Source organism: Mycothermus thermophilus (assembly GCF_041956435.1).
Source record: "Mycothermus thermophilus strain CBS 625.91 unplaced genomic scaffold VTJ04scaffold_1, whole genome shotgun sequence".
NCBI classification, from domain to species: domain Eukaryota; kingdom Fungi; phylum Ascomycota; class Sordariomycetes; order Sordariales; family Chaetomiaceae; genus Mycothermus; species Mycothermus thermophilus.
Window position 1 is genome coordinate 2110896 of NW_027191427.1, and position 25898 is coordinate 2136793.

Consider the following 25898-nt stretch of genomic DNA (forward strand, 5'->3'; position numbering starts at 1 on the left):
CCAACAATATCATGGGAAGGACGTTGGCTCTTCTTTTGGATCTTTGTGATGGAGAATCTTGATAAATTATGTAGGATCTTTCATAATATCATAGCAGCCATGAGTAAGAGAAGACACACGGAAGGGGTCAAGAGGCTATTCTCTCTCCAACATGCCTTCATTACCAATCTTCCCAACCACCTCTACCAGAACCAACTTGAGCATTCGAGGTAATATCCCCTCACCAGCTGTCTGGAGCGCTGGTCTCCTCCTCATCCTTGCTCTCCCCCTCCTGGACCCTCCACGCCGCCTGGTGTTCCCTGTCCCTCCGTGTCCGGTGCTGCGCCAACAACACATCCACGTACACCTCTGGCCACCCAGCCTCTCTCAACGTCCGGGCCAACTCTTCTTCGTCTTCGCGGCGCATTTCTTCAAAATCCCTAATGACACAGGCCTGGCCGCGCGCCGCCACAACTTCCACCCACAGGCGGTGAACAACCTCATCGGCCGCGCGGGCCATGGCTTCGTATAAGACAAAGTCGTGGGCGATCCGCTCCCGGTCTTGAACCTCCCCCCCACCTGGTGCCCGCATCGGAAACCAGACCTTAGCCTCGACGACGTATTTGTTCTCGAAGATGTCCGGCCAGCACTCCTTGAGCTGCCGGCCAGCTTGCCGAAACCTCTTCTTGGCCTCTTTCGCTTCGGCCTTTGCGTGGTTGCGCTCCTCTTCCAGCTCCTCCACCCGGGCATACGCTTGCTGTACCGACACGCCGGGCGGTGGCACCCAAGTCCCTGTGTCGTACCAGTCGGGTTTTGAAGGTCCGGTGAAAGAGGGTGGGAGAATCCCACCCCGAGGAGGCAATTTGAACTCGAAACAGCCGAGTCTGTGTCTGAGCGAAAAGGCGAGGGGTGTCGCGCCAGACTGGTGGACATGTGACTCATCCACGGGCGAGGGTGGTGGTTCGGTGAGGTCGGGATCAACGGACATGTGGTCTTCTTCAATTGTTGATGGATTCCCACGACACTTGGCCACCTGGCGCAGCCATCTGTCCCAGGAGAAGCGCCTCGGCTTGATGTGGGATAGGGCGGAGACCTGTGACGAAGCTGGTAATTGCGATGCCATGGATTGGCTAGGCTTGATGGATTTGTGGATGGTTGATATTCGCGCGATGTCCTCTCAGTTATGGGAAGTCAGGTAAGTTAATGGGTGAACAGTTGATTTTGAATAGAGAACACCAATCGCCAGATCATGAGCTATGGGTGGAAACGGTCATTCCTCTCTTACAATCAGCAGAATAAGCTATTTTACTCGTCCATCTCAACTCCCCAACGCCCCCTCCATGATCACATTCTGACATCACCGTGACACACACTCCGCGCCAAAGACAGCCGCACTCCCCAGTCCCAACCCTCCCACCGTCACCAACCCCCACGCCAGAGCCGCCATTTCCCAATCGAACTCCTCCTCTGGCAGAACATCCCCCAGAGAAGCTTCAGCCTGGGCCACAGACGTTGGATGGTACGTCTTGTCCTTCTCATCGTCATCCTCCTCCTCCTCCTTCTTCATCAGCTCGACGTGTTCAGGTGACTTTCCCTCTACCTGCGGTTCGTGCTGCTGCTCTTTCTCCCTTTTAACTTTTCGCGGACGCCCCCTACGTCGTGACGTTGGGGCGACGATGGTCGAAGGATCTTCGGCGGATCCGGCGCTCGAGATGCTAGGTTCTCTTCTTGACCCGTCACGGGAGCGGAGGTTCATGGAGAGAGGGGGGACGTCATGCTGATGATGATGATGATGCTGTTGTTGTTGGTGGTGGTGTTGATGAGGTGGAAGCTGATGGGACGAGCCTGTCTGTGTGGCCCCCTCTCTGTGACCCTCTTGGCCTATGTTCTTTTGGATGGACTTCCACGCAGACTTTGCCGTATCACACAACAACGTGAGAATGGCGTCAATGTCCGTGGTCCGGACGGCAGCCCACAGCCCGAGGCTCAGAGCCGAGAGGAGAACGTCCTTTCCCACGGCCGCGACGGCTGGATGTTCAGTGAGAGAGCCGAGGACCTTTTCAACGGCTGTCGTCGAGCGCTCCAATCTTGTGTGCGTCTCAGTGACCAACGGGGGATACCTGGTGAGGTTGAGTCGGTGTTCCCTGGCGGGCGGGATATTGTAGCGCAGAGAGGTGACAGTCGTCCAAGCATGGATGAGAAGGTTGGAGGCAGACATGATGTTGAAGAGCTTGGTGATGTCTAGATACGCTGCCCGTGCATCCGAATGGACAGTGCCCCAGGCAAATGGCACAATGGCAGGCAGGATGACAGGCGCCAACGTCAAGACCTTGGAAATGGCCACCGCCGAGGGGAACAGGGAAGTGTTTGCTGAGTACGGAAGCCAAAGAGTTACCAAATAGTTGGCTATCAAGGGGACCAGGAACACGGAGAAATGAGGGAACCAGTTTGGGGGCTTTTCAGGTATGAGCTGATGGAGCTTCCTAGTGAACCTGCTCGAGTCAGGATAATTAACACAGCAGACTTGTGGCTAGAGACCGAAACTTACCTCGTTTCTCCTGGCTGCGTTGGTATTGGCGAGGGAGTCTGGAGAAGTGCCACGTAGAACAGATTCTGCGCGAAGGACAGGCTGACTAGGTGAGGCAACAGGGCATATGCCCAAAGATTCGCAATACTGCGTCGACGTCCCTCGATGGTAAGGAGCGTTGTCCAAGCAATGGTCGCGAGATCGAGTTGCCGACCCCACCAAAGCCTCCTCGCCTTCTCGGCTACAATTTCGAGAGCATCGACATAAACTGGGGTATCCCTTAGCCAGTCCTTGAGATACAGTTGCGCTGAGCTCGTGGTATTTCCTTCCAAAGAATCCCGGCTCGTGAACAAGCTGCGCTGTCGTCAGTATCAATAGGATGTGTGTGAACTGCCCTTGGAGACTTACAACTCCGGGGCTTCGATGCCTCTTTCTGATGCCCACACTCGGTAAGAAAGCCTAAGGTAGTCCCAACCGGAGGAGAAAGCAGACACCAAGGCGAGGCTGGCCAAACCACCAAAGGCTATGGTGAGCTTGGTACGATCAGCCTGGCGATGTCGAGTGTCTTGAGCTGGCCCGAGTGCTTTATGTGATTGATAGAGGCTCCACCCGACAGTGATCGAGGTATAAACGGTTACTGCGAAGCGTGATAGAGCCAGTAGTGTTGGAATGAGCCTGAGGTCTGGTAAGTGGTGCTCACATGAAAAAAAGGGTTTCCGAGTATTGGAGCAAAAGTCGTCAACAAGCACATACCTGGGCTCATCCTCGAGCTGCACGGGAGCCATTTGTTACGTTGTTGTTACGTCGAGCACGGCATTGTTGAAACAAAAGCTGCGAGGCCGGATGGGCAAATATGATTTATCAAAGCATTGACTTGAGTGATGCTATGGGTGGTCGGGTACGAGCAACTCAGGTATGTTGAGCTCTGTCCATGACCTATGACGACATAATCATATTGCTGACGTCTGACAGGTTGAAGAGACCATGGCGATTTTAATTTCGAGTTCGTACCACATGCCAATGTTGTATGTCAAAAGTTTAGACGTTAGGGTTGTCCCTTATCACTACTTACTGGGGCTTCGGGCAACTCGACTGACGAGTACATGATCCATTGAGTTGCTTTTTCTAGAAAGCGCCTATCAAGCTCATAATGATGAACTTGTGACCAGAAGCATTAGGGAATACCTTGTCTCATGTTTCATTCCAAGTCGATAGAAGTCAAGGAAGTAATTGGAAGTTTGAATGAAGTAGTCTCGACGAACGTGTTGAAGGCACATGGAAGAAGGTACTTGATCTATGTATGAATCTATGGATGGGTCTGTCAGAAGCAAGCAAACCGAGATACCAAAGAATGAGCACACCGTCAGGTCTCAAACCGAGGCATGCGACAATTAATTCGCTTTGCGAGGCATCTTGTGCCCCTAACCCTAACTTCTATTACTCTACAAAGCTTTCTAGTACGATACCTAAGCGGTAGATTACATGACTTCACCAGCCGAGCTACTTGCCCATAGCCGCCCTCCCATGAAGCAGCTTCGCTGGTGAAAACATAAAAACAAGGAAAGCCGATGACGAAATGAAGGAAAAAAACACAAACGATGGTCAAGCCCATGCGAGCCTGAATAGGCCTTCCGGAACTCCTTTGATGCACCATGCCGCTTCTTTCAACCCCCTGGACGCCCCAAAAGTTTTCAGCACCACTATAGCCTCTCGGCCTTTTTCGTCGTCGATGCCCCTCACCCAACAACCCTCCCTCAGGTGCCTAACCAGCCGCGGCGGTAGCTGTCGACTGAGGTGGTTGTTTCTGGGGCAAGCTCTGCTGTTGCTGTTGTGGTTGCTGCTTCGCTTCGCTGTTGTTGGTGGTCCTGGCGGTTTTCTTGGCCGGACCCTGCCCGTTGCCAGGCTCTTCCGACGCGACACGCTTGAGGCTCTTCTTGGCCGGCCGTGGCCTGGTCTCGCCAGGTTCAAAAACGTCGTCGGGAAGAGCCGTATTCTTCACGTTGCGGACCGCCAGGAACCTCACGTTCGGCTCATACTGTGGGTTGTTCATACACATGGCCCTCCAATCGTTGACCTCACGCGACAGATCGAGGGCCTTGGCCCCCTCAACCGGCTGTAACCCGATGTAGAAGTTAGTTGTGTAGACCATGTACACCTCTGGTTCCTTCTTTTCGGGAACGTCCTCGAGCTTGACTTTGCTGTCAGCGTCCTCTGCTTTAAGCGCGGCATCTTTCGGTGGGGGCATCGGGGGTTCTGCGGATTGCTCCCTTTTGATGGTGGTTCCGTCTGCTGTCTTGTCTCCGTTTTGCTCCTTCTTCACTGCCACACCGTTCGAAGCCCCATTCTCCGGGCTTGGATCCTTCTTGGCCTCGACTTTGCTCTCGGGTTTTGAGCCGTCCTGGTCATTAGCCGGCGGCTTGTAAATGTAAGCGGTGCTGCCTAGGCACACCACCTCATCAACCTGGGCGGGCGTCGTGCACCGGTGCACTCTCTCAAAACCTTTGATGAAGGGACGGGCAAGAACGATCTGCGGGTGGTTCTCGATCTTATTGACCAACAAGCGCACCTTGGACTCAATCAAGCCCTTCCATAGGTTGTGATTTTCCTCCTTCAAGCTCGACGCGATAACGACGAGATAGTACTTGAAGCCGTCAGTGAAGAAGGTGTGTTTCGTGAACAGATCTCTCCACGGCCTCTTGCCGAGCATGATTTCCTCGGTCACTTGTATCCCTTTCTCAAGCTCCTGCTTGATCACCTCAAATGTCGACCTGGAAACGTTGTGCGTAGCACACATAGACGGGTACGCCGGGGTGATGATGGGCATGCGATGGTTTCGATCACTGGCATAAAGCTGTAACACGATCATATTAGCAGACGGCATGAGGGGGCTGCGACGGAGGAAAAATAAAAGATTATACCCACCTTTGGATTCCACACGACGGCACGGGTTACGGAACAGTTGTACTCGATATCTTTGAGGAGCACCGGCAGGGGCCAGGGCCACTTGTGGATGATGTGAAAAAACTTATTCACAATCACTGCACTTGCCGCTTTTGGGTAGAGTTGGCAGACTCGGGCGACAAGCATGGCCCACGCAACACCTCCCGGGAACCCCATAATGTTCGCGTAGATGGCCTTGCGTTGAGCCCACAGCTTGATGGCGCGCAGCGCAAGCTTGAACGTAGCAGGCTCTGGGACCAGATTCAGAATCTCGTCCGTGACTCGGGTTCCGTTCAATGATCGGATTTCTTTCTCATCCAATCCGCGGAGAAGATTGTTATCGACCAAGCTCCAATCCTTGTCAGCGGGGAGTTGCTTCAGGGTCTGGATAGAGCAAAAGATGAGATCAATGCTAATTCCTGAGAACTCGAATTTGATGATGGGGACGAAGGAATCGCGGACGACGCTGAGGTCGGTGATGGCGCCTGGAGGAGCCATCTCGACAAGGAGGTTGGGGAAGATGTCGAAGTACTGATCGAGGGTCACATATTTCGGCGCGACGACAAGAGTGTCGATATCGGACCCGGGGCCGTAAACGCCCAGACGATAGCTGCCGTAGGTGAAAATGCGCCCAATCGCATCGCGGATCAGAATGGTGTTCTTCGGCTCCTTCTCCTGCGCGCACTTCCGGACGAAAGCAGTCGCGATTTTCTCGAGTTCAGCTAGGACCTTTTTTCTCTTCTCGGTCTCGGCGGCGCTCTCGAAAGTGCCTTGAGCGCGCAGTTCTTGATGCAGGGCCTGGTTCAACTGCTTTTCTTCCTCCGTAGGCAGCGCAGTAGAGATGGGGGGCGTAATGCCCCATATCCGTTCGGCCATGGTGGACAAGTTGATGCGTGCGACGGGAAAAGAGGGATGGAGATGAGGATGCTGGGTCCCCGAGGCCAGCGATGGTTCGTGGAATCGGATCCGGAGGCTACCAAAAAAATGAGCGACCAGAGACGAGCGATCAGAAAGACGACAGCGGTGGTTGCCGAGATTTTAATCGATTTTGCTGCCTCTACCGATTCTAAACGATGGGAGGGAGGAACCGGCGGGCTTCCAGGTTGGAGTGGTGGTCGGTCGGGTTTTGGGAGAAGTGAGGAAGAAAAGTCGCAGGCAAATGACGATGCGAGGAAATGGCCGAGAGCGTGGATGTGGACAAAGCCGTTCTGAGACACGGACCTGCTGGGGTGGGGCCAGCGCGTTACGCGTTTTATGTTTCGTTACGTCACTTTCGCGTTTCGATGTTCGGATCTTGGATGCCTGAGGGAGGCTCTTGGTGTTTGGTGTTCAGCTCCAGCCGAGAAAACGGTTTATGTTAATCCTGGAGAGGAATGACACTCTTTTCCTCCATACCTAGACATCTTCAATCAGTTCCCCGTTCAGCCATGGTCTTGCGTCCATGTCAAGTCACTGGGCAAGTGAGTCATCAGAGTCTCATGGAAGCCAGAAGCAAGATGAGTCCTGTAGTCCCTAGTTACTGGAAGGGTATCTAGAAAACCAAGGAAATGTTTTCATTGCCCTGATGATGTTCCCTTTACAGAGGTTCCAGGTTTCACGTTCATGTAAGGTACCTACGTACGGTACAACCACGGGCAGCCGTCCACTGGAGGTTCCGTGTTCCTGGTGCCGTCAGCCTTCCTGACCCCACTACGCTGCTCATCTCAGCCTTGCACATCGAGTCGGAACAAACCACTTTGACCTTCAATCACCTGGCCTCCCTTTTTTCCCTTTTTCCCTTACATCACCTCCCTGACATCGATGGGGACCAACGATGAAAAAGACACTGCTGCTCTGTTTTATCCATGGCTTCAAGGTGCTGCCAACCCGAAACTCCTCCTCCCATCTTCCCGTCCTCTCTCCCTTTGAGGTTCTCATCACTTCCCAGACTAACACCACTGTGCCCGTATTCAGGGGGATGAGACCACCTTCGGCAAAAACTTTACCTTTGTTGAGTACCTACGCAAACATGTCTCCCAAGTCCTCCCCAAGGTAGACGTGCAAGCCATTGTCTATCCCACTTACGAAACAAGGGGGGATCTAGGGGAATGTGTCACCCGCTTCAATGAATGGTAGGATACATCCAACCAATCTCTCTCTCTCACAGAACTGTCATTGATGTATGAAACTACAGGCTTCTCAACAAGGTCATCGACCTCGAAGTCGCGGCCGGTACCCCCTCACCCACCGTCAACCCCTCCGTCCGCGTAATCCTCGTGGGCCACTCCATGGGCGGCATCGTCGCCGCCGAAACCGCCATCCGCATCGCCTGGGAACGGCCTATTCACGAGTCTGATTCCGAGGCAGAAGACTCCAGCCAAGCAACCACCACCACCACCACCACCGCTGCCGCCGCCGGCAAAGCCCCGCCACCACCAAACAGTCTCATGTTTCCCTACATCCAAGGCGTCCTCGCCTTCGACACCCCGTTCTTGGGCATCTCCCCCGGCGTGGTCGCCCACAACGCCGAGCAGCACTACACCACCGCCGCCTCCGCCATCGCCCAGATCACCAGCCTTACCGGCGGTCTCTGGGGAGGAGCCAAGCTTGCCCAGGCTGCTGAGCAATCTCACTCATCCCAGAAACCCAAAATCGCCGGCGCGTTACCCCCAGCGCAAGGAAAGGATTCCGCCGCCGGGAAGGACGCGGGCAAGAAAGACAGCGGCGGAGGCGGCGGATGGGGTAAGTGGGGCACCATCGCCCTAGCGGCCGGGGCCGCGGGCGCCGTGGTGGCCGGCGGGGCGGCGGCGTATCTGCGCCGGGAGCAGATCTCGCAGGGGCTGGGATGGGTGACGTCGCATCTCGAGTTTGTTGGGTGTCTGGCACGCAAGGAGGAGTTGCGGCGGCGTGTGGTGCGGATGGTGCAGCTGAACGAAGAGCTTGGGGTTGGGTTTGGGAACTTCTACACCCGGCTTGGACAGTCGGCTGCGTCCAAGCAGGTCAGCATGGTCGGGACGGTGCTCGGGAAGGATCGAACGTTTTGCGTTGTGCCTTCGAAGAAGGACAAGGCTGGGGACTGGCGACCGGCGGTCAACGATAAGGCTACCGACGAGATCGGGGCTCATGTCTGTGAGTATACTCGTTCTTCTTTCGCCAAGCTCAAGGTTAGTGATCCGGTACTGACAGGTTGCAGCGATGTTCGAACCAAAGAATAACCCCAATTATGAGAAGCTGGGGAATGAGGCCAGAGACATGATCGCAACCTGGCTGCACAATGAGTGGTATGAAGGTAGCTCGATCGATTAATTTAATACACCGCAATCATAATGACGACAAGCGTTTGGCGTAAAGGATCGTTCTATGTCGCTTCATGTCCCTCCGTAACCGTCACCGAGTCCGTAGTCTATGTTTCTCCCAAAGTTCCGTTTTATAGCCCATATATCATGACCGTTCATACAATGTACTCCAAATCCACCGCACTATTGCTTGCACCGTTTGCCTCGGTTACTGCGCCTTCTTTTCGGCACGGTTGGCTCCAAGGTACTTCCTCCTCTGCTTCAGCATGTGGGTATAGAGAATTACCGAGCCTGTTCAAAGAATCAGTCAATCAACCCTGTCGAAGAGAAACTCCCCCAATCCCTTATTCGCGCCAGACATACCTGGAATATACGACAACACCACCGCAAAAAGCGCATACGGATACCACGGCGCGATCGAATCCGCCGGGCCAACAATGGCGCGCAGCGTCATGGCCAGCTCGCTGGAGATACCGATGGGGTACAAGATCGAGAACGCGCTGTACCGGAGCCAGTGCAGCCAGCCGGGCACCGCATCAAACTGCTTCAGCGCAAAGTACGTGTAACGGATCACCTCGGTCAGGCTCCACGCAACGAGCATCGACGAGTACCACGTGCTCGAGTTCAGCTGCGGGAAGGGGAAGCAGATGGCCCAGACGAGGAAGAGACGGCTGGCGACCTGGAGGGCGGTGGTGAAGAAGGGGGCGGGGACGACGCCTGCAACATGGGCGCATTTAGTCAGCATAGGGTACGATTACTCTATGAGCAGGAGAGAAGCCGGGATTGACGGCGGCCAGGGAGGCTTCGGTCGGGGTAGTTGGAGGGTCCATACCGGTCAGTGCGTGCAGAATCTCCATGACGGCAAAGGTCTGGGTGATGCGCGCAAAGTTGTTCACAACGATGGGCACGAAGAAGAAGCCCCTCCACTGGCTCACGACGAGGACACGGCCGAGGATGGTGGCCCAGGCAATGGCCGAAGCCGTGTTGTAGAGAACGAGGTAGGCCTTCTTGGGCCCAAACCCGCCATTGGACTTCGCCATGGTGTCTTTCTTGTCCGAGAGGGCCGCGGTCAGTTGCGTATGCTGAGATTCGTTGTGGTGGACGGTGCTGTTGGAAGGGGAGAAAGTTGGGTGTTTTTGTTGAGACTTTTTGGGTTCCATGCACGTGGATCGGCGTCGGGATTCGCGGAAGGCCGATGTCAGCTCCCTGGATCCCGCTTGCAAGCAAGCAGAGCGGCAGGGACAGGGGGCACCAACAGCTATCGGTTGGGATCTTCTTGTGTTATCCTTTTTGTCTTTCTATTTCTAACGAGGACGAACAAAGTTGTCTTTCCTTATTTTTCGCGTTTTCAGGATCCTTTAATCCAGTCTTAGTTGTTACCTTTTTCTTCTTCATTTATTGACTTGGGAGTATTTCGGAAGACTAACCCATGGGAGCTTCCGGGCATCCGCTCAGGCTCAGGGGCACCTCAATGTCATTTCCGACCTCATCCGCACGCAATAGCAACACTTTTCGTCATTCAAATGTCAAGACCAAAACAAGTTTGTACATTCTCAACAATATTGCTAGTGTACTAAGTTCCAAAATACGACAGGTATCAAAGTGGAGGTATCTCAAACTCAAAATGCTCAATCCCAAATCTCAGAACTCCTTTGCGCCATCGTCCATGCAATCTCATAGTCCAGCTCCAAGTCCCAATCTCGCCAGCGGAACAAAAAGGACTAGAGATCCAAACTAGGTATCATATCAGTCATCCACCGATCCCAAAGCACCGCCCTGCGGCACTGAGGCTCAATCGTCCTCACTCCACGCAAAATCAATAATGCGACATCGGTATCAGCCCATCTCGGCCATCCTCAATCTCAATGTTGATGGACTGGAGATCGAGCCAAGCACTCCATATCAGGTTGAGCGGAATAAGCCAAACCAGGGAACAGAAGAGGCCAGGCACCATTCTCAGAGCCCAACAGCCTCTCACCGTGAACATCCTGGCCTACTTCTTCCCCGAGCCAGGGAAGATGATATCCCTCAGCCTCTTCCCGCCAAACAGGAACTCGTCCGAGTGCCTGCCGCAGTAGCTGTGGGCGTTGACCTTCCGTTGGGAAATGGTTGGCGGCCTCTTGTGCGGCGTCGTCGTCGTCTCCGGGACGAGGGTCGAGGCGTTGGAGTCTTGGCGAGACCAGGATCCAAAGGGAGAGGTGGGCGAGCTGGTCGGCGAGGTGGGGGAGAAGTTTGTGGAGGTCTGTTCCGGGGCGGCTTCAGTCAGCACCAGCACTTTTGAGCTGCTTGGAGGGGTAAGAGAGCGGAGTGTCCGATGCTCGGGGTGCGGATGGGATGGGGAGGGATGAGCAGAAGGGGGCCAAGAAAGCAACGGACGTACCGAGCTACCAGCGGATCGTGGGTATTCGTCGTCGAGGCTCGACGAGGCCCTGACGGGCCCAAGGTTGAGTGGAGGGGGGTTCGTGTAGCCGTTGCCAGCCATTGGAGTTGGTGTTACCTCAGGGACGCCGGTGGAGAGGTAAGCGAGGTAGGTAGCGACTGAGTGCTCGCTCAACCAAGTCGAGATCGAGGGCTGCTCAGGCTTGCTGTCCGAGGCAGCCGGGCACGATGCAGCCAAGGGCCAGGCACAACCGTGTGGCAGCTTTCTCCTGGCCTTGTCGAAGGTAGGTAGTATCTCTCTACCTAGGGAGTAGTGTTCTGTGCTACCACCAAACGTCGAGCCGATCCCCAATTAGGCCTGCTGAAGGCGAGCAGACAGGGGCAGCTCAGAACCACCAGCACCCACACCAGGCGCTGAGAGATAGGAGAAGTTGGATATTCGATGTTGGTTGGCTTGTGAAGAGATTGCACAGCCACCACCAAGAGCGGGAAGGGCAGTTAAGGTTATGATCCGTCCTGCCGAAAAAGTGCAAGATGCAGAAGGGTGTGTGGTGTGGAAGTGTAGGTTAGGTAGCTGAGGTAGGGTAGTGTAGGAATGAAGTGAGTTTAGTATATGACACTGGATCGAATGCCACTCTTCTCGGGCGTTGGAACAATGAAGAGCAATTTGGACGATCGAAGAACGATGGAAGGAAGAAAAACCGAAGGCCTGAAAAAGGAGGGCAACAGGAGCAGGCAACCATCATAAAAAGGCCACGAGGCTGCAGGACGTTGACGATGATTGACCTCCATGCAAGTCCTACCACACCCTATGTACCTACCGAGCGATCTCTTCGTACATATTGAAGTACGTACATACCTACATACATCCATCCACCCAGGAACGGGACCGTCACGGACAGCCAAGCAGACCAGGGTCAGCACGAGAGTCATCCCGCACCGAACCTACATTTTCCGACCGACCGACCTACGGAACAACAAACTTAGATGAACAAAACTTGGCATTTTCCAGCGGCCAATTCCAATCACCCGCATCCGCCGATATCGAACCGGTCAGCGCCGTCACATAGGTCACGCGTCCTCAGCTCTGAAGTAAGGATCCATGCCGATTGGCACATCTCCCACGTTACGATAGAGATGCGGCTCTTTGGGCAGCAGGGGGGTGCTCTCATAGGGGAGCACCATTGATTGCTCCCTGTCCCGAATCCTACTGCTACCAGAGTCCCGATCCCCTCCCGCCTCCGTTCTGCCTTGGAACTTGGTGTTCCACAATTCGCGAAATAGGTCCAGTCTTGATGATCCTAACTCGGACCGAGACCGAGGACGGAGCATCCCAAGACATCAGAAACCAATTCGGAGAGCCACGTGTAAGTAGGAGAGCGCAATGGAAAGTGTGCGCACGCAACACAGACCGAACGATGATTCAGAGGATGAAAGCGGGGGATGGACCGGTGTTCCAAGACCTCGTAGGGCTGCAGGGAGGCATACAAGCTTGCGGGCTGATTCGTCCTTGTCCCCTGGGCCTGCCGCAAGTCGGCGAGTGAGTCGTCTTCAGGATTCCATGCAGGGTGACTACCGCAGTGGGGAATGCCCAAGAAACAGCAGCGCACCGGTAGGTAGGTCGCGGACAAGGCATCCAAGGCGCCGAGAAAGCTGCCTGGTGACTGGCCAGAGTGAACGAACCTACCTACGCAATGGTGACTCGTCGCCGCAATACCTGAAGCGGCAGGCTAGATAACGTTGCATTTCGCGAACAGACATAGAGTCATCCTCGCCACCCCACGCCGATCCCTCGGAGCGTCCCGGCCTAACAGAAGTGAAAACCTCCTTTTGGGCCCCCAAACTGCACCTACGATGACGTGGATGCAGCAAGTACAAACGTCAACATGTAGACAGCATCACTGAGCAATGCAACTGTAGGGTGTTCTAGAAGCGTTTCTTTTCCGATTTCCCCCGCACTTTCTATCTAATCCTTGTCGAGACGCACCGCCGGGTTTCTCTGAATGAAGTTGAGGTCGACCTGGTGACCGAGCAATTCGCGAATGTTGGAGATGCCGTACTTGATCATGGTTGGCCGCTCCAAGCTCAAACCGAAACCGAAGACAACCATATCCTTGGGAAGCCCCATGGCCTAAACACACATGTGAGCCGTTGCTTCCACCGATTCGACACACGACCTTCTTAGGACTTACCTCCAGCATTTCTGGCCGGAAGATACCCGAATTGCCGATCTCAATGAGCTTATTGAGCCCCTTGTGGTACGAGAAGATCTCCATACTCGGCTCGGTGTAGGGATTGTAGCTGGTGCAAGTCAGTCCCGCTCAGTTCTTGATGTAATGGCACAGGAAAACCTACGCTGGCTTGAAACGGAGATCAGTCACGCCCATGGCGCCGAAGAACATGTCCATGAACTCCATCAGACCGCCCAGGGTCAAGCCATAATCAGCAATGACACCCTCCACCTGATGGAATTCGCAAAGATGGGTCGCATCGACCGTCTCATTCCTATGGGATGTAAGCAACACAATCATAGTCGTAGCCGTCTTGGAGCATTGGTTACGTACCTGAAGACTCTGTCGATGGAGAAGTACCGCGCCGGCGGCACGCGCCCATCCTTGTCCCGTTTCCCGGCCAGCTTCTGAAGCATGGCAGCCGAGATGGCGGTTGTGTGTGTCCGGAGAACAAGCCTTGCCACGAAGTCAGTCCTCTTCCTTCCAAGCAGCCTGCTTTGCCTACATACCTCAACGACTCCTCTTCAGACCAGGGATACCGGTATCCAATCGAGCCGTACTTTCCGTTCTCGTGGACTTGGCGCACATTCTCGAAGTACGCCTCATAGTCCTGTTTATCGTCCGGCGATGTCGGCGCAGGCTTCCCCGCCTTGACAGGATCCGAGACATAGAAGGTATCTTGGAGATCGCGCGCCGGGTGTTGCTGGAAGATGGTCAGGAGAAAAGATCACGATCAATTGGCAGCATTGGCGCTTACCTGAGGCACAAAGAGGGTATCGAAGTTCTGCAGGACTCAATTAGTAAATCTCCCTCCCGTAAACCGAATACCACAAAGGACAACATACCCAGAAACCCGACTCAACGAACTGGTTCGTAGGCATCTCTGTGAAGCCCATCTCGAAGAAAATCTGCCGGAACTCTTGCCGGACCTTGTTCAGGGGGTGCAGAGCACCAGCGCGCTGGTCTGCGCCGAGAGCATTGAAGTTGTAGGGCTTGAAGGTGGCCGTCTTCCAGGCGCCCGACGCGATCATCTCGGCCGTCAGATCCGTCTCCTCCTTGACCATCTCCAACGCATACTTGGGCCCCTTGGCTATCCTGAACGAGATGACCTTCTGCATCCGCAGGAGCCTGCGTTTCTTGAGCTCCGTGATGATCTTCGGATCGTGTGTTCGGGTCTCCTTGATGACCTTGAGCTGGTCCCGCGTCACGTCGGTGATTGAATCAACCTGTCCGTCGAAGCCGTCAGCATCCTCCCACCCTTGAACTCTCTCCGTCTCAGACAGAGCGGTTGGTACCCACCAGCGCCACAAGCTTCGCGCCATCCTTCTTGATCCACTTCTCCTTGAAAGCCTTGCCCTGGCCAATCTTGGTCACCGTCTTGTCGCCAATCTTGGCCTCGAGATCCTGAATTGAGAGGCCGTCCAGGGCCTGGCGCACGGCCTCAAAGACACGGGCTTCGTGGCTACCGTGGGCGACAATGGTCTCCGCTTCGGGTTCAAGGAAAGCTTCCTCGCGCTCGACCTGCTCGTACGTGACCATGGACCGCGAGGCGAGCCGGTCCAGGGCGGCCTTCAAGGTTTCGAAGGGAACATCGGGAAAGGCTTCGGTCGACGAGATCGGATCAGCCTTGGACAGCGCTTGGAGGACCTCGGAGGTAATGTCCGCCGCTGGATTGCTGCTTGGCGGAGCCATATTGTCTGGTGCGTGGCCGTGGGCGGTCCCCGTGATTTTTCAATCTGGCCGGGACGCAGTAATCGCGATACAGCCAAGTTCTAAATAAAAGTGTAAATGTTGACTCAGACAACAGAGCTGCGATCGCGGGGCACCGGCAACTGGCACCCAGCCCCACTTCCACCCGTGCCTGTCTCAGCATTTTTAGGCGGGGTTCTTAGGTTTGGTCAATTGGTTAGATGCATAAACTTCAATTTTGGCATCCCCCTGACTGAACTCGTCAAGCATCTGATACTCAGGGGGAGGCGGAAAAACAGACGATGGTCAAGTTATATGAACGTGAAAACAGGTGTCTATTAGATTGTCATATACTCCGTATGGCCTAATATAATGTCAAACAACCTGCTCCAAGTTGGCACCCACCCAGGCATTTGAACCACCTTGGTGGACTGTGTACCTTATCGTGGTTTTGCTCTGCCAACTAGGAGAAGAGGATGAAAGGAAACACCGACATTGTGCAGCCGGGTATCTTAGCATTAAAAGATTGTAAGCCATGTATCCGTGAGCCGAAAACGCTGCGCCCTCCCCCGAATATGCACCCTGCGCCGTCGCATGTTATTCCTTCGTGAGCCCAAGCGGCCGCCGTCCAAACGCCTCATAGCCGACCACTTGACAACATACCCAAGAGTGGCCGGCATGACATGAGTGGTATAGCCCTGTATGTCATGTACAAAATTCTCTACCTGGAACTTTGCATCCAGGTACTCAAACCACCCCTTATTCAGGAGCCACAGTATGCTGCTTTTTGTTAGTCAAGTGCTTCAAACACAGGGAGGATATAATGTTCATGGATGTGTTCCACGAAGAGCATCAACTCACCGATAGCCAGTCCATGCCCTCCTTGATGCCTGTGCCCTCCACAGCACTGCATGCGAAGATGCTCCAGTTCCTGTCCCTGAGCTCGCCGAGCCGGAGAGCCTGAGAAATATCCGCGGCACCCTTGGCGCCAGGTTGATCTTGCTTGTTGGCAAACACGAGCAGGGCAGCGTCCCGCAGCTCCTCCTCGTTCAACATGGCCGCAAGCTCGTCAGCCGCTGTCTGCAGACGCTCGATATCGGTCGAGTCGACGACGAAGATGACCGCCGCCGTGTTCGCATAATAGCACCTCCAGTATGGCCGGATGCTCGTCTGCCCGCCGAGGTCCCAGACATTGAAGTTGAGCTTCCCATAGGTCACCGACTCGACGTTGAATCCGATAGTGGGAATCGTCGTCACGACTTCACCGATCTGTTGTCGCCTTGTCAGACCCCAGCCCACAGAAAACTGAAAATTGCAAGGAGATGCTAACCTTGAGCCTGTATAGAAGCGTCGTCTTGCCGGCGTTGTCCTGGGAAGCGCATGCAGGTCAGTATCGTTTGGCCTATCGCGTTAGGCCTGAGAAAGGGGCACAAACCAGGCCGAGAATTAGGATCCTGATTTCCTTCTTGGCCCAGATCAAGCTGGACATCCATGATAGTGTCTGACCCATCTTGTCGTCTTGTTGTGGCCGCAGGCCCAGGTATCGCGGTTCGAGGTTGTTTTGGAAGTTTGAAGAAGGGAGTCAGGGGCGTAATCGCGGCGGTGTTCAACGGCCCGTCGGTGTCAAGCGAAAGGTGGCACCTGACCTCGCCAAGCTTGCCAGGCGTCTAAGTGGAAGAATGGGGGGCAGATGGCGAACCAGCAGTCGGGATTATGTCCGTCGAAGGCTCGCTCGTCTTTGGCTCTTTGGGATGGCTTTCTGTTGATTCTGGGGGTTGTTGATCAATCAAAAAGAGACCGCCCTGATCCGGGCTTGCTGGGAGCGTGCCAGGTCTGTTGCGCCTGGAAATCGTCAAGGGTCCAGGTCGCGTCGAATCGGCAATCGGCTGGCAGGCGCTGGCGACGGTCCTTCCTTTCTTGGCCAGATTGTTGGGGGAGATTGTGAAAGCCACAGCCTGAAGCCTTGGTGCCACATCTCCTTGGTTCTGAAGCCCCACCACGTGACTCAGCCACACTGTCTTTTCGCGCCCTAGCACCCCGATTTCTGAAGCCCACACCAAATATTCGGAAACCAACCCACTCGAGGAACATCACGGCCATCAACACCGACTCGGATCACCTCGACAACACCGTCAAAATGCCGGTACGTAGCGATTCCCTTCATGTTATTCGCTGTCGAATTCGCTCGCAAAGTAGCGCTTTTTTCCACGACTGCGCCAGAAACCTGCGATGCAAGGGTTCAAGCTGCGCAGAGTCATAGTCGACATTTCGGATCTGTTGCTAACAAATTTGTCTTCCCCTCCGACAGAGCCACAAGACCTTCAAGATCAAGCAGAAGCTGGCCAAGGCCCAGAAGCAGAACCGGCCCATTCCCCAATGGATCCGGCTGCGCACTGGCAACACCATTAGGTACGACATCCCCTCCACCGAAGCGACGGCGAAGATACCCCCTCGATTCCCATAACGACGGCTGCAAAGCGACGACAGACACGGCTGTGTGGATTGAGGAGGCATATCGTCGGCCGATTGCCGAGTTCAACAGCACATGATTACAGCAAAGCTAACATTGTCGCTCCAGGTACAACGCCAAGCGGAGGCACTGGCGCAAGACCCGCCTCGGCCTCTAAATGCCGTCTCTCTCGCTCCCCCTCACCCTCTCGATCTTCCCCTCCTTGTGGGACATCTCTTCGACAAGAACCAAACAGATCTTGGGTTGTCTACCACGGCATCACTTTCCGCAATTTCCGTCCGCCTTCTCCCACATCACCTCGCGCTAGATCGGGACCATAAAACACCCGACCTGTGTTGAGGATCGAATGAGAGAGACGCCCGAAGCAACGGCCACCTTCTACCGCTGACGGATGGACGATGCCGACTGAGTAGGAAACGAGACGGGGAGGGGGGGATTGAGGAGTGGGAATGGTGTGGTTAGAGGTTAGAGGATGATGGGAACTGGGTTACGTCTCACCAGGGTCAAGTGTTTCCGGCGGGTTTTCGGCGTCTCTTTTTCTTCGTTTGACTGGACAGGAACATGGAGGGGAAACTCGTTTTCTGCCTTAACGGAGTATGCCGTGGCGATTTTCAAAGGGTCGAGGGAAAAACGGGAACGAGAGACAGCATTTGATGCCTCTGCGAGTGACAAGTGCCATGCTGGCCGATGAGCTTTTCGTGTTCGTGACATGTTCCAGGAGAACGAAGTTGTTGAAGCCCTGGAACGTTGCCTGGGATGATGAAGTAAATACTGACATCGAGATCTCTGTCTTGGAGGCATACAACAAGTAGTAGATAGGGCGGTTCTCAGTTTCACAGGCCCTCATCACATCGGGAGTGGTCCAGTTAAGACCTCAGAGGTGGACTCCAGGTCACAGTCGCGGGGAAGCTTGTGCCCGACGTAGATGGTGCCATCCTCAGTTCTGATATGCCTCCAGCGGAATATGATTCCTGATCGCTCAGACAGGCAGATCAAGCACTCAGACTTGCCGGCCTCGCTCAATAGAGGGCGGCGATCCGGTGATCTTCTCACAGAGAGTCATCATAAGCCTTGATGGTATCTCTTGGGCAGACACATACAAACCATGGACCGCGAAACATGTATTATTTGCTCATCGCTTCGCTCTGGACATAGGTCTTCTCCTTGCCCGTCAAAACAGGCTCTTTAAACTGTGGAATGGCATCCGCTACGTCACGAATTGGTTGGGGCAACACTCAAGGGTAAACCGCCTCCACGCCGTATTCATAGAATGCCAGATAGGCCCATGATAATGTGTGTGGAAAGGGACAATTATGGGCATTCAGGGACCTAACAACTGTGTGTCTCCCCATGCCCGCCAGACGAAAAGGGCGCCGCTGGCCCCAAGCAAACCGGGTATTTTTCTCGAGCAATCTGAAAAACCCACCCCGCTCCAAGCCTAACGATCCTCAGCCCACTCGTTCTCGCGGCGGATCTGCTCCTCCTCCTCTGGTGTGAAGTCGTTCGTGATGTTGAACGTCTTCCTGATCTCCTCCGGGGACTTGCCCTTAATCATGTTGGCCACAGTCTTGCAGCCAACGTCGAGGAGGGCCTTAATATCAAGGTAGTTGGCAGCCTGCAAGATGGTGGTTAGCAAAGCGGGGTCGTTGAGATACGAGACATGGAAGGGTATGACGCACAAGGATGATCTCAAAGAGCATCTCTTGGTCGACCTGCATGAACTTCTGGTCCCACTCATCAATATCGGTGGTCTTCTTGCGGGTGTCGTTGTCATCGTCGGCAGACGTGGTGGCGTCGTTCCGGTGGTGCTCGCACCACTCGATCACTTTCCGGAGGACAGGGTCGTTGACATTGGGAATGGGAATAGACTCAGTGGCCAGAGTCTCCTCGCCCAAATCGTCAATCAGGTTCTTGATGAGCATCGAGCGCTCGGCAACCACGCGGTCTGCAAGGAATCGGTCAGTCAACCAGTTCGGCGACGGCGCGGCGTATCGCAGAAGTCGCTGGTCGGCGAAACCTACCAACTTCGATCGTGGTGCCCTCATTGCTGGTCAGCTTGACCTTCTGGGTGCTCTTGTCGGCCATTTTGGATCTTGTGTGAGATGAAGAAATTTGTGTGTAGTCGGCGCAACAGAGTCGTTGGCTGTTGGTAACTAGATTAGTTGGGTTTGCGGTTTGAGTGTGGGAGGAGAGTGGTGGCGGTGTTGGAGGTTGGAGGATTCGGAGTGAACAAGGAGAAAGGTGGGGAGGGGCGGTTCGGGCTTGCTTTATTCACAGCAAGAAGCCAGGATTACGCACCTGCCTGGGGTTCCGGATTTGATCAGATTCGTTTGTTGGCTTAGGTTAAGGTTAGTATCCTTAAACAATGGCAACCTGGAAGATGCTTGGATGAGGGCGGTTCGGTCAAATTGCTGGGTTCAAGTTGCAGGCTGACTCTTTGCCGACGTCGAAGTGTTGCGGCGATGCTGAGTGACCTGGCGGAGTCTCAGGCAGCGGTCGCTAAGGTCAGCTGGCTGAGGCTGCTGCCTCGCAACTCGTGGAAAGTGTGGGGTTCCCGCAAAGAGGCCCAGTTTGCCCAACCTTCCAGATTGGAAAGCAGATCCCTCTTCCACTGGCAGCTGCCTGCGATTGCCTGCACAGGCAAAGCTCGCTGAAAAAAGAGCCCTATGCAACACGGGCAGGGCACGTCACATTGAGACAAAGTCCATTGAAACACCAACAAACAGATACGACATTGCCCAACCTGCAAGCTGGCCGCAGCCAAACACTAGATTGCCCGGGACATTATTGTGGACAAAGTTGTGGCTTTGCGAACCTGGAAGACCAGACAGACGCCGAAGATCTCGGACAGTTATTGTCCGGGTAAGCATGATGTTGCTTGGGGCTTGCATTTGAAAAAGGGTTTGGATCAGGGAAAGTATATAAATAAAAGACAACAGCAGGTCAAGAAACAAGGAGAAATCCTACGGCAAAAGACCTAGTGAGTAGAAAGGGTGCAGAACAGAGAAAACGGATGATACGAAAGAAGAAGGGGCAAAATTACAGTGGGAGGTCAATGTGTTGGACGGAGACAGGACCTGAGTTAGTGTACGCGTGGCCATTCAAGGGCTATCTCCAATGGCATGAGAGGCAGCCCGACGTGTTTATATCAAGGGGTAAGTTCGGGATGATTGTCTCTTGGGTTCGTGGTGTTGAAGGGAGATTGGTGTGTTGTTTTCATTCTCTCCTACCCCTTTTCAAGAAAAGAAGCCAGAATCATAGCGTCACCTATCAACTCTTTCCCTGAACAGCTGGACTCAATTAGCTTCTGGAAGCCAAAATGGAATGCGTGGGGGCCCGGCTTTAGTTTGGTTGGGTTGAGGAATTCTTTGTGCCCCGGCATGCGTCATTCAACCCCAAGAGTCCATCGGAAACGGCAGATAGAAAACAAGACATTCTTCAAGACGGGACAGCTTCAGCTTTGTACAAATTCCAGCGGTCAAGCTCCCACGAATAACTAACATACCAGAACATACGTATTTCAGAGCAGCAACACGCATCCGTCAGGCAATGCCGGCACATCGGCCGACAAACGATGGCGATTGGCGATCTTGCGATTCGCCGGGGAGCAAATGACTTGCTGGAAATCTGTGGGGATGGTCCGTTTCCATGCTTCAACTTATGGCCGCCGCCGGCGCTGTCTTTATGCAAGCTGTCAGAGTTGTGGCCAACCCCCTGTTTGCGAACAGGGGAGCCCATCTTGAACCGTGGAACACCCAGACGCATCGTCGACTGGCTGTTGCTGGCCAAAATCCTCTTCCAGCTCCCAGAGCTTCTGCGCCGAGCAATTTCTCCCTCCATCTCGTCCCATTTTTGCTTTTTGGCGAAGAAAAAGGCGAGACGAAAACGGCGGCCAGATCATAACACACCATCCTGCCGGCCTTCGACTGCCTGTTGATATTTCCCACCACGCCGCCCCGCTGCCCAACCTTGCCTGCATCCCACTTACAAACCCCAGGTGACGAAGCGACGACGACCTGGCTGGGCTGCCCGCTGCTGTTATCCACCACTGCCCCTCGACGCTGGACCGAATGCTTCGGGCTCGACGGCGACAGAATTTAAGGCCTGCGCGCAAGTTGGTGACTTAGACAACAAGCCTGCACCACAACCCAATGTGGAGGCGAGTATATCTCTTTCTGGTCCTTGTCCGGCTGTGGTTCGCGCTCTCTCCGAGCTACCTCCACCCCGACGAGAACTTCCAGGGTCCTGAGGTCATAGCTGGTATGTGATAACGTCGCGCCTATCTGTCTGGCGAACGCGGTCGCGAGGCTCCGCGCGGTTGGTTTCGGCAGCTTGACTGTCACGGCCAGCTTGCAGACGGCCCGCCGCACTTGCTCGGCATCTGTTTGCGCTGGCGGTTCGCTCCCTTGCATGAGCGCGCTGCGACATGCGTTTGCACACGGTTGGCTAACTCTGCGGCGACACAGGGGAAATCTTCAGCTACCCCGTTCGGCGAACCTGGGAGTTCACAAGCGACCACCCGATCCGAAGCGTGTTCCCGCTATGGCCCGTGTACGGGTTGCCGATGCTGCTGCTGCGATGGCTATGGATCGGGCACGGAAATGACGGCGAGATCCCACCCATCGCGGTGTTCTGGACGCTGCGCGTGCTCATGTTCATCGTGGGCTTCGTGCTGGAGGATTGGGCCCTTCACGAGCTTATTCAGTCACAGCGGCACCGTCGTCTCGCCATACTCCTGGTCGCATCCTCATACGTGACGTGGACCTACCAGACGCACACCTTTTCGAACTCGATCGAGACACTGGTGGTGGCTTGGAGCCTGGTGTTGATCGAGCGCATCGTTGCGAACCCGCAACGAAGCTCCATCCTTGGGTCGGCGATACTCGGGATCGTGGCCGTCTTTGGCATGTTCAACCGCATCACATTCCCTGCTTTCCTCTTGATCCCGGGGCTTCGTTTGGTTCCATATTATCTGAAGAAGTGAGTCCCTCCTCGGGTTCAACTTGCTCCTGCGACCCCATGCTGACCCAAATACAGCCCGGTCTCCCTCATCGCCATTGTGACGGCCGCGCTCTGCACAACCGTGCTCGCGATCACCCTTGACACGGCATTCTACACGCCACACTCGATCACTTGGTCTGATCTGATCCGACACCCCGTGATAACGCCCATCAACAATGTCTTGTATAATATCGACCCCGAAAACCTGGCGAAGCATGGGCTCCACCCGTGGTACCAGCACCTGTTGGTGAACCTCCCCCAGCTCCTCGGACCCGCTACGTTCTTGCTGTTCCTGAGGCCCAAGCCCTCGTTGCGGCTGTACTCGGCGATCTCGGGCATCGTGGTGCTTTCGCTCTCACAGCACCAAGAGGCTCGTTTCCTGCTGCCAACCGTCCCGCTGTTCTTGTCGTCCGTCCGACTCCCAAGGAACAAGACGGTGATGAAGGTGTGGACCGCGTCGTGGATCATTTTCAACATCATCCTCGGCACCCTGATGGGCATCTACCACCAGGGCGGTATCATTCCCGCGCAGGTGTTCATGAGCAAGCAGCCCGACGCGACTCAGGCCGTGTGGTGGAAGACGTACATGCCGCCCATCTGGCTGCTGAACGGCAAGAACGAGGTACTGCGCACGCGCGACGTCATGGGCATGAAGGGCGAGACGCTGCTTGAGGAGCTGGCCAAACTTGCTACGTGCGATACCCCTGCCGACCGGCGGAATATGGAGTATCTCAAGGAGAAGAACGGCACGTACCTGGTCGCGCCGCTCTCGGCCACCTGGCTCGATCCGTATCTCGAGAATAAGGGGCTGGACGGCCTGCGGTTCCGCGAGGTGTGGCGCTACAGGAGACATTTGAATCTTGATGACTTAGATTTTGCCGAGGACGGCGTTTGGGATACACTTTCTAGAGTGGTTGGGAGGCGGGGTCTTGCAATCTGGAGGGTAACGAAAAGCTGTCCCGGATGGAGGAGGGGCAGGTAATCATCATGATGACTGGTTCATGTCTGAGTGGTTTGGGTGGTCTTCTGATATTTCCTTACGTAGTAATGGTTCATAATGCTCAAGAAACATAGAACACTCCTCGAAGATATCCATGAATCTTCGTTTACTTTGGTAGATGCCAGACTGCTAAGTACCTACCTAGTCGAGAGCATGTGAACGAGCACCCTGATGGCCTGGTGGCGGACCAGGTCCAGATGCTTGGGCCAACTTCGGGCAAGGATTGACGCCATCCCGGAACCCGGGGGCTTGGGGGCTGCGGTTTGCCGCCCCAGCAGGCGAGACCCGTCGTTGGCGCGGGTCTCGGCGCCCCACTCGCAGCATCCGACTTCTTTTGCGGGTCAGAGCCTCTCTTCCTGTGCCGACGTCAAGCTCCAACCTCAAGCTTGTACCTCCGACAACCCCTCCTTTGCAGGACTCACGCCCCAGCGCACAATTGGCAGACAAATCATCATGGGCGGGCTTAATCTCGAGGTTTTCAAGGTACCGAATGCCTATTCCCCTCCAATTTCTCTGTCCCTCACCTGATCCTGTCCCTTCCCGATCAGAGTTGCCTCTCGGCCTCCTTCGATACCCGAGAAGCTAACATGCCCATCTTCCCCCTAGTTCGGCGTGTACGTCATGTTCCCCATCGGGATCATGTACTACTTTGGCACGAACCTTGACAGCCGCTTCTCCGTGCCCGACTTCTGGCCCAGGCCTGAGCAGACCAACAAGGTGCCCTTCGAACGAGAGGAAATCCACGCCGAGCTTGAGCGCTTGCGCGCGCGCCGCCTGTACCTGCGCGAGCAGCGCCTTGCTGCCGAGGCGCGGGCCGCCGCTCTTGCGGAACAGCAACAGCAACAGCAGCAACAGAATCAGCAATGAGGCAGGTGGGGGTTAGGGTATAGGGAATTGGAATGGTTGCAAGAGGGGGGAATTGTGGGAACCACTGTACAAGATGAAGGACTCGGGGGTGGATAGAGGGAACGGTTGGACTGGCAAAAAATGGCGTTACGGGGATTTGGTATTTTGGTTCATCATCTCAGCTCTCTGACAGGAGACAATCCTGGTGACGTGATGTGTACAATTGTACGAGTAGGGAGTCTATGTCGAGTTGTATGTCTATCCATATGTAAATACTTTTACAATGCTATGCTCACTCATGAATCCAGGTTCGACTGTATCCTCGCCCACTGCTCATCGGTCATCGAACCCCTAGCCACATTGGCATACATGGCTTGAATGTCGGGACACTCACTCTGCAACTTCTCCAACAGGTCGACAAAGTTCTCGAGGTCCTCACCCGCGTCCAGAGTTACCTTTGTTTCCTCATTCGGCGTCCACACAATCTCGGAGCTCAAGATCCTGAACCCGAACTTGGACGACAGTGTCTTGGCGGCCCCCATCGTATCCGTCGGCTGTGTCCACACGACAATATTGCCGTCTTCGTCATTCTCAAGGTCCTCGGCCCCGGCCTCAATCGCCTCATCCATGATGTCATCGACACCCAGCTTGCTGTCGCCGGGATCCAAGACCACCTGGCCGCGGCGAGTGAAGAAGAACTTGGAGGAACCTGTCGATCCCTTGGCCTTCTTGATCAGCTGGTTCACGGCCTGCAAGACGCGTCCCTTGGAGTCCGTCTCGACGTCGAGGATGAGCGCGATAGACGGTGGGATCACGGCCTCGATGGTCATCTGCTCAAGCGCCACGCCATCCTCCGACTTGCCCTGGCCACGCGCGATGGCGGCTTCGATCTTGTCCTTGGGGACACTGGCCTTCTTGGCGGCGGCGATAGCGGCGGCGAGCGCGGGGTTCATGTTGGGGTCCGGCCCAAACACTTTTGGACATTTGATCTCGACCTCAGCGATGCTTGTTCACGGGTCGGGACGGGAGAGACCGGGGTCGGGTTCGGGGTCTGGCGTACGTTTCGAGTTCAAGGCAATCAACTTGTAAAACTGGAGCCTGTTCGCGGATTTCTCCTTGTCCTTGACTGCCTTGATGTGCTTGACCTTGCTCCATTTGTTGTGTCCCGCCTGGAGAACGGGAGCGGAGCCGAAACTGCGGTGGCATTGAGCGCATATGGACGGCGAGGGTGTCGCAGGCCGGGCTCGGGAGAGGGGCATGAGGAAGCGCGGAGCGGAGGCCATGGTGTCGGCAGGGCCAATTGGTCTCAGAATTTGGAAAAATGTTGAAAAAAAAAATGGGAATGCGGCTCCGGTGGCCAGTCCGACCTCGGGGTTCCTGACCTCAGTCAGATATCATGTGTTTCCGTGCTGGGTGCGACAGAGGGTTCCGGTCCGAGATTCAGCTTTCCGAGTTGATGAGACAAAAAAAAGGTGGATCTGATTCCGGTAGGGCTCCGGCTGCCTTCGGGACCCGCAAGGCCCCAGCACGGGGATCGGTCCGGGTCAGGGACCCCGGGTTG

At 55.0% G+C, this 25898-nt stretch overlaps 14 protein-coding genes across 14 annotated transcripts; 4 read left to right on the top strand and 10 right to left on the bottom strand.

The window, feature by feature from the left end:
* Positions 1-220: 220 nt before the first annotated feature.
* On the bottom strand, positions 221-1102 carry VTJ04DRAFT_783 (uncharacterized protein; the record flags this gene model as incomplete). The annotated part of the gene is made up of 1 exon (XM_069366199.1): positions 221-1102. One exon carries the CDS (start codon positions 1100-1102, stop codon positions 221-223), a length of 882 nt encoding a protein of 293 aa, XP_069223392.1.
* Positions 1103-1336: 234 nt separating this feature from the next.
* Positions 1337-3291, bottom strand: VTJ04DRAFT_784 (uncharacterized protein; the record flags this gene model as incomplete). The annotated part of the gene is made up of 3 exons (XM_069366210.1): positions 1337-2471; positions 2528-2860; positions 3260-3291. 3 exons carry the CDS (start codon positions 3289-3291, stop codon positions 1337-1339), a joined length of 1500 nt encoding a protein of 499 aa, XP_069223393.1.
* Positions 3292-4268: 977 nt separating this feature from the next.
* On the bottom strand, positions 4269-6322 carry VTJ04DRAFT_785 (uncharacterized protein; the record flags this gene model as incomplete). Its single annotated transcript, XM_069366221.1, has 2 exons — positions 4269-5357; positions 5429-6322. 2 exons carry the CDS (start codon positions 6320-6322, stop codon positions 4269-4271), a joined length of 1983 nt encoding a protein of 660 aa, XP_069223394.1.
* Positions 6323-7259: 937 nt separating this feature from the next.
* Positions 7260-8731, top strand: VTJ04DRAFT_786 (uncharacterized protein; the record flags this gene model as incomplete). The annotated part of the gene is made up of 4 exons (XM_069366232.1): positions 7260-7301; positions 7400-7557; positions 7620-8554; positions 8619-8731. 4 exons carry the CDS (start codon positions 7260-7262, stop codon positions 8729-8731), a joined length of 1248 nt encoding a protein of 415 aa, XP_069223395.1.
* A 198-nt stretch (positions 8732-8929) lies between these two features.
* On the bottom strand, positions 8930-9881 carry VTJ04DRAFT_787 (uncharacterized protein; the record flags this gene model as incomplete). Its single annotated transcript, XM_069366243.1, has 3 exons — positions 8930-9012; positions 9085-9438; positions 9554-9881. 3 exons carry the CDS (start codon positions 9879-9881, stop codon positions 8930-8932), a joined length of 765 nt encoding a protein of 254 aa, XP_069223396.1.
* An 833-nt stretch (positions 9882-10714) lies between these two features.
* Positions 10715-11203, bottom strand: VTJ04DRAFT_788 (uncharacterized protein; the record flags this gene model as incomplete). Its single annotated transcript, XM_069366254.1, has 2 exons — positions 10715-10963; positions 11102-11203. 2 exons carry the CDS (start codon positions 11201-11203, stop codon positions 10715-10717), a joined length of 351 nt encoding a protein of 116 aa, XP_069223397.1.
* Positions 11204-13066: 1863 nt separating this feature from the next.
* Positions 13067-15023, bottom strand: VTJ04DRAFT_789 (uncharacterized protein; the record flags this gene model as incomplete). The annotated part of the gene is made up of 8 exons (XM_069366265.1): positions 13067-13231; positions 13293-13401; positions 13456-13605; positions 13665-13787; positions 13841-14034; positions 14089-14115; positions 14177-14557; positions 14631-15023. The coding sequence occupies 8 exons, from the start codon at positions 15021-15023 to the stop codon at positions 13067-13069; spliced, it is 1542 nt and encodes a 513-aa protein (XP_069223398.1).
* Positions 15024-15779: 756 nt separating this feature from the next.
* VTJ04DRAFT_790 (uncharacterized protein) lies at positions 15780-16530 on the bottom strand (the record flags this gene model as incomplete). The annotated part of the gene is made up of 4 exons (XM_069366277.1): positions 15780-15800; positions 15882-16289; positions 16351-16389; positions 16456-16530. The coding sequence occupies 4 exons, from the start codon at positions 16528-16530 to the stop codon at positions 15780-15782; spliced, it is 543 nt and encodes a 180-aa protein (XP_069223399.1).
* A 627-nt stretch (positions 16531-17157) lies between these two features.
* VTJ04DRAFT_791 (60S ribosomal protein eL39) lies at positions 17158-17647 on the top strand (the record flags this gene model as incomplete). Its single annotated transcript, XM_069366288.1, has 3 exons — positions 17158-17163; positions 17329-17429; positions 17599-17647. 3 exons carry the CDS (start codon positions 17158-17160, stop codon positions 17645-17647), a joined length of 156 nt encoding a protein of 51 aa, XP_069223400.1.
* Positions 17648-17955: 308 nt separating this feature from the next.
* VTJ04DRAFT_792 (uncharacterized protein) lies at positions 17956-18291 on the bottom strand (the record flags this gene model as incomplete). Its single annotated transcript, XM_069366299.1, has 1 exon — positions 17956-18291. The coding sequence occupies one exon, from the start codon at positions 18289-18291 to the stop codon at positions 17956-17958; it is 336 nt and encodes a 111-aa protein (XP_069223401.1).
* A 637-nt stretch (positions 18292-18928) lies between these two features.
* Positions 18929-19575, bottom strand: VTJ04DRAFT_793 (uncharacterized protein; the record flags this gene model as incomplete). The annotated part of the gene is made up of 3 exons (XM_069366310.1): positions 18929-19105; positions 19170-19435; positions 19512-19575. The coding sequence occupies 3 exons, from the start codon at positions 19573-19575 to the stop codon at positions 18929-18931; spliced, it is 507 nt and encodes a 168-aa protein (XP_069223402.1).
* Positions 19576-21641: 2066 nt separating this feature from the next.
* On the top strand, positions 21642-23473 carry VTJ04DRAFT_794 (uncharacterized protein; the record flags this gene model as incomplete). Its single annotated transcript, XM_069366321.1, has 3 exons — positions 21642-21750; positions 21957-22470; positions 22528-23473. The coding sequence occupies 3 exons, from the start codon at positions 21642-21644 to the stop codon at positions 23471-23473; spliced, it is 1569 nt and encodes a 522-aa protein (XP_069223403.1).
* Positions 23474-23944: 471 nt separating this feature from the next.
* VTJ04DRAFT_795 (uncharacterized protein) lies at positions 23945-24358 on the top strand (the record flags this gene model as incomplete). Its single annotated transcript, XM_069366332.1, has 2 exons — positions 23945-23974; positions 24098-24358. The coding sequence occupies 2 exons, from the start codon at positions 23945-23947 to the stop codon at positions 24356-24358; spliced, it is 291 nt and encodes a 96-aa protein (XP_069223404.1).
* Positions 24359-24633: 275 nt separating this feature from the next.
* VTJ04DRAFT_796 (uncharacterized protein) lies at positions 24634-25620 on the bottom strand (the record flags this gene model as incomplete). The annotated part of the gene is made up of 2 exons (XM_069366343.1): positions 24634-25310; positions 25398-25620. 2 exons carry the CDS (start codon positions 25618-25620, stop codon positions 24634-24636), a joined length of 900 nt encoding a protein of 299 aa, XP_069223405.1.
* Positions 25621-25898: the final 278 nt, after the last annotated feature.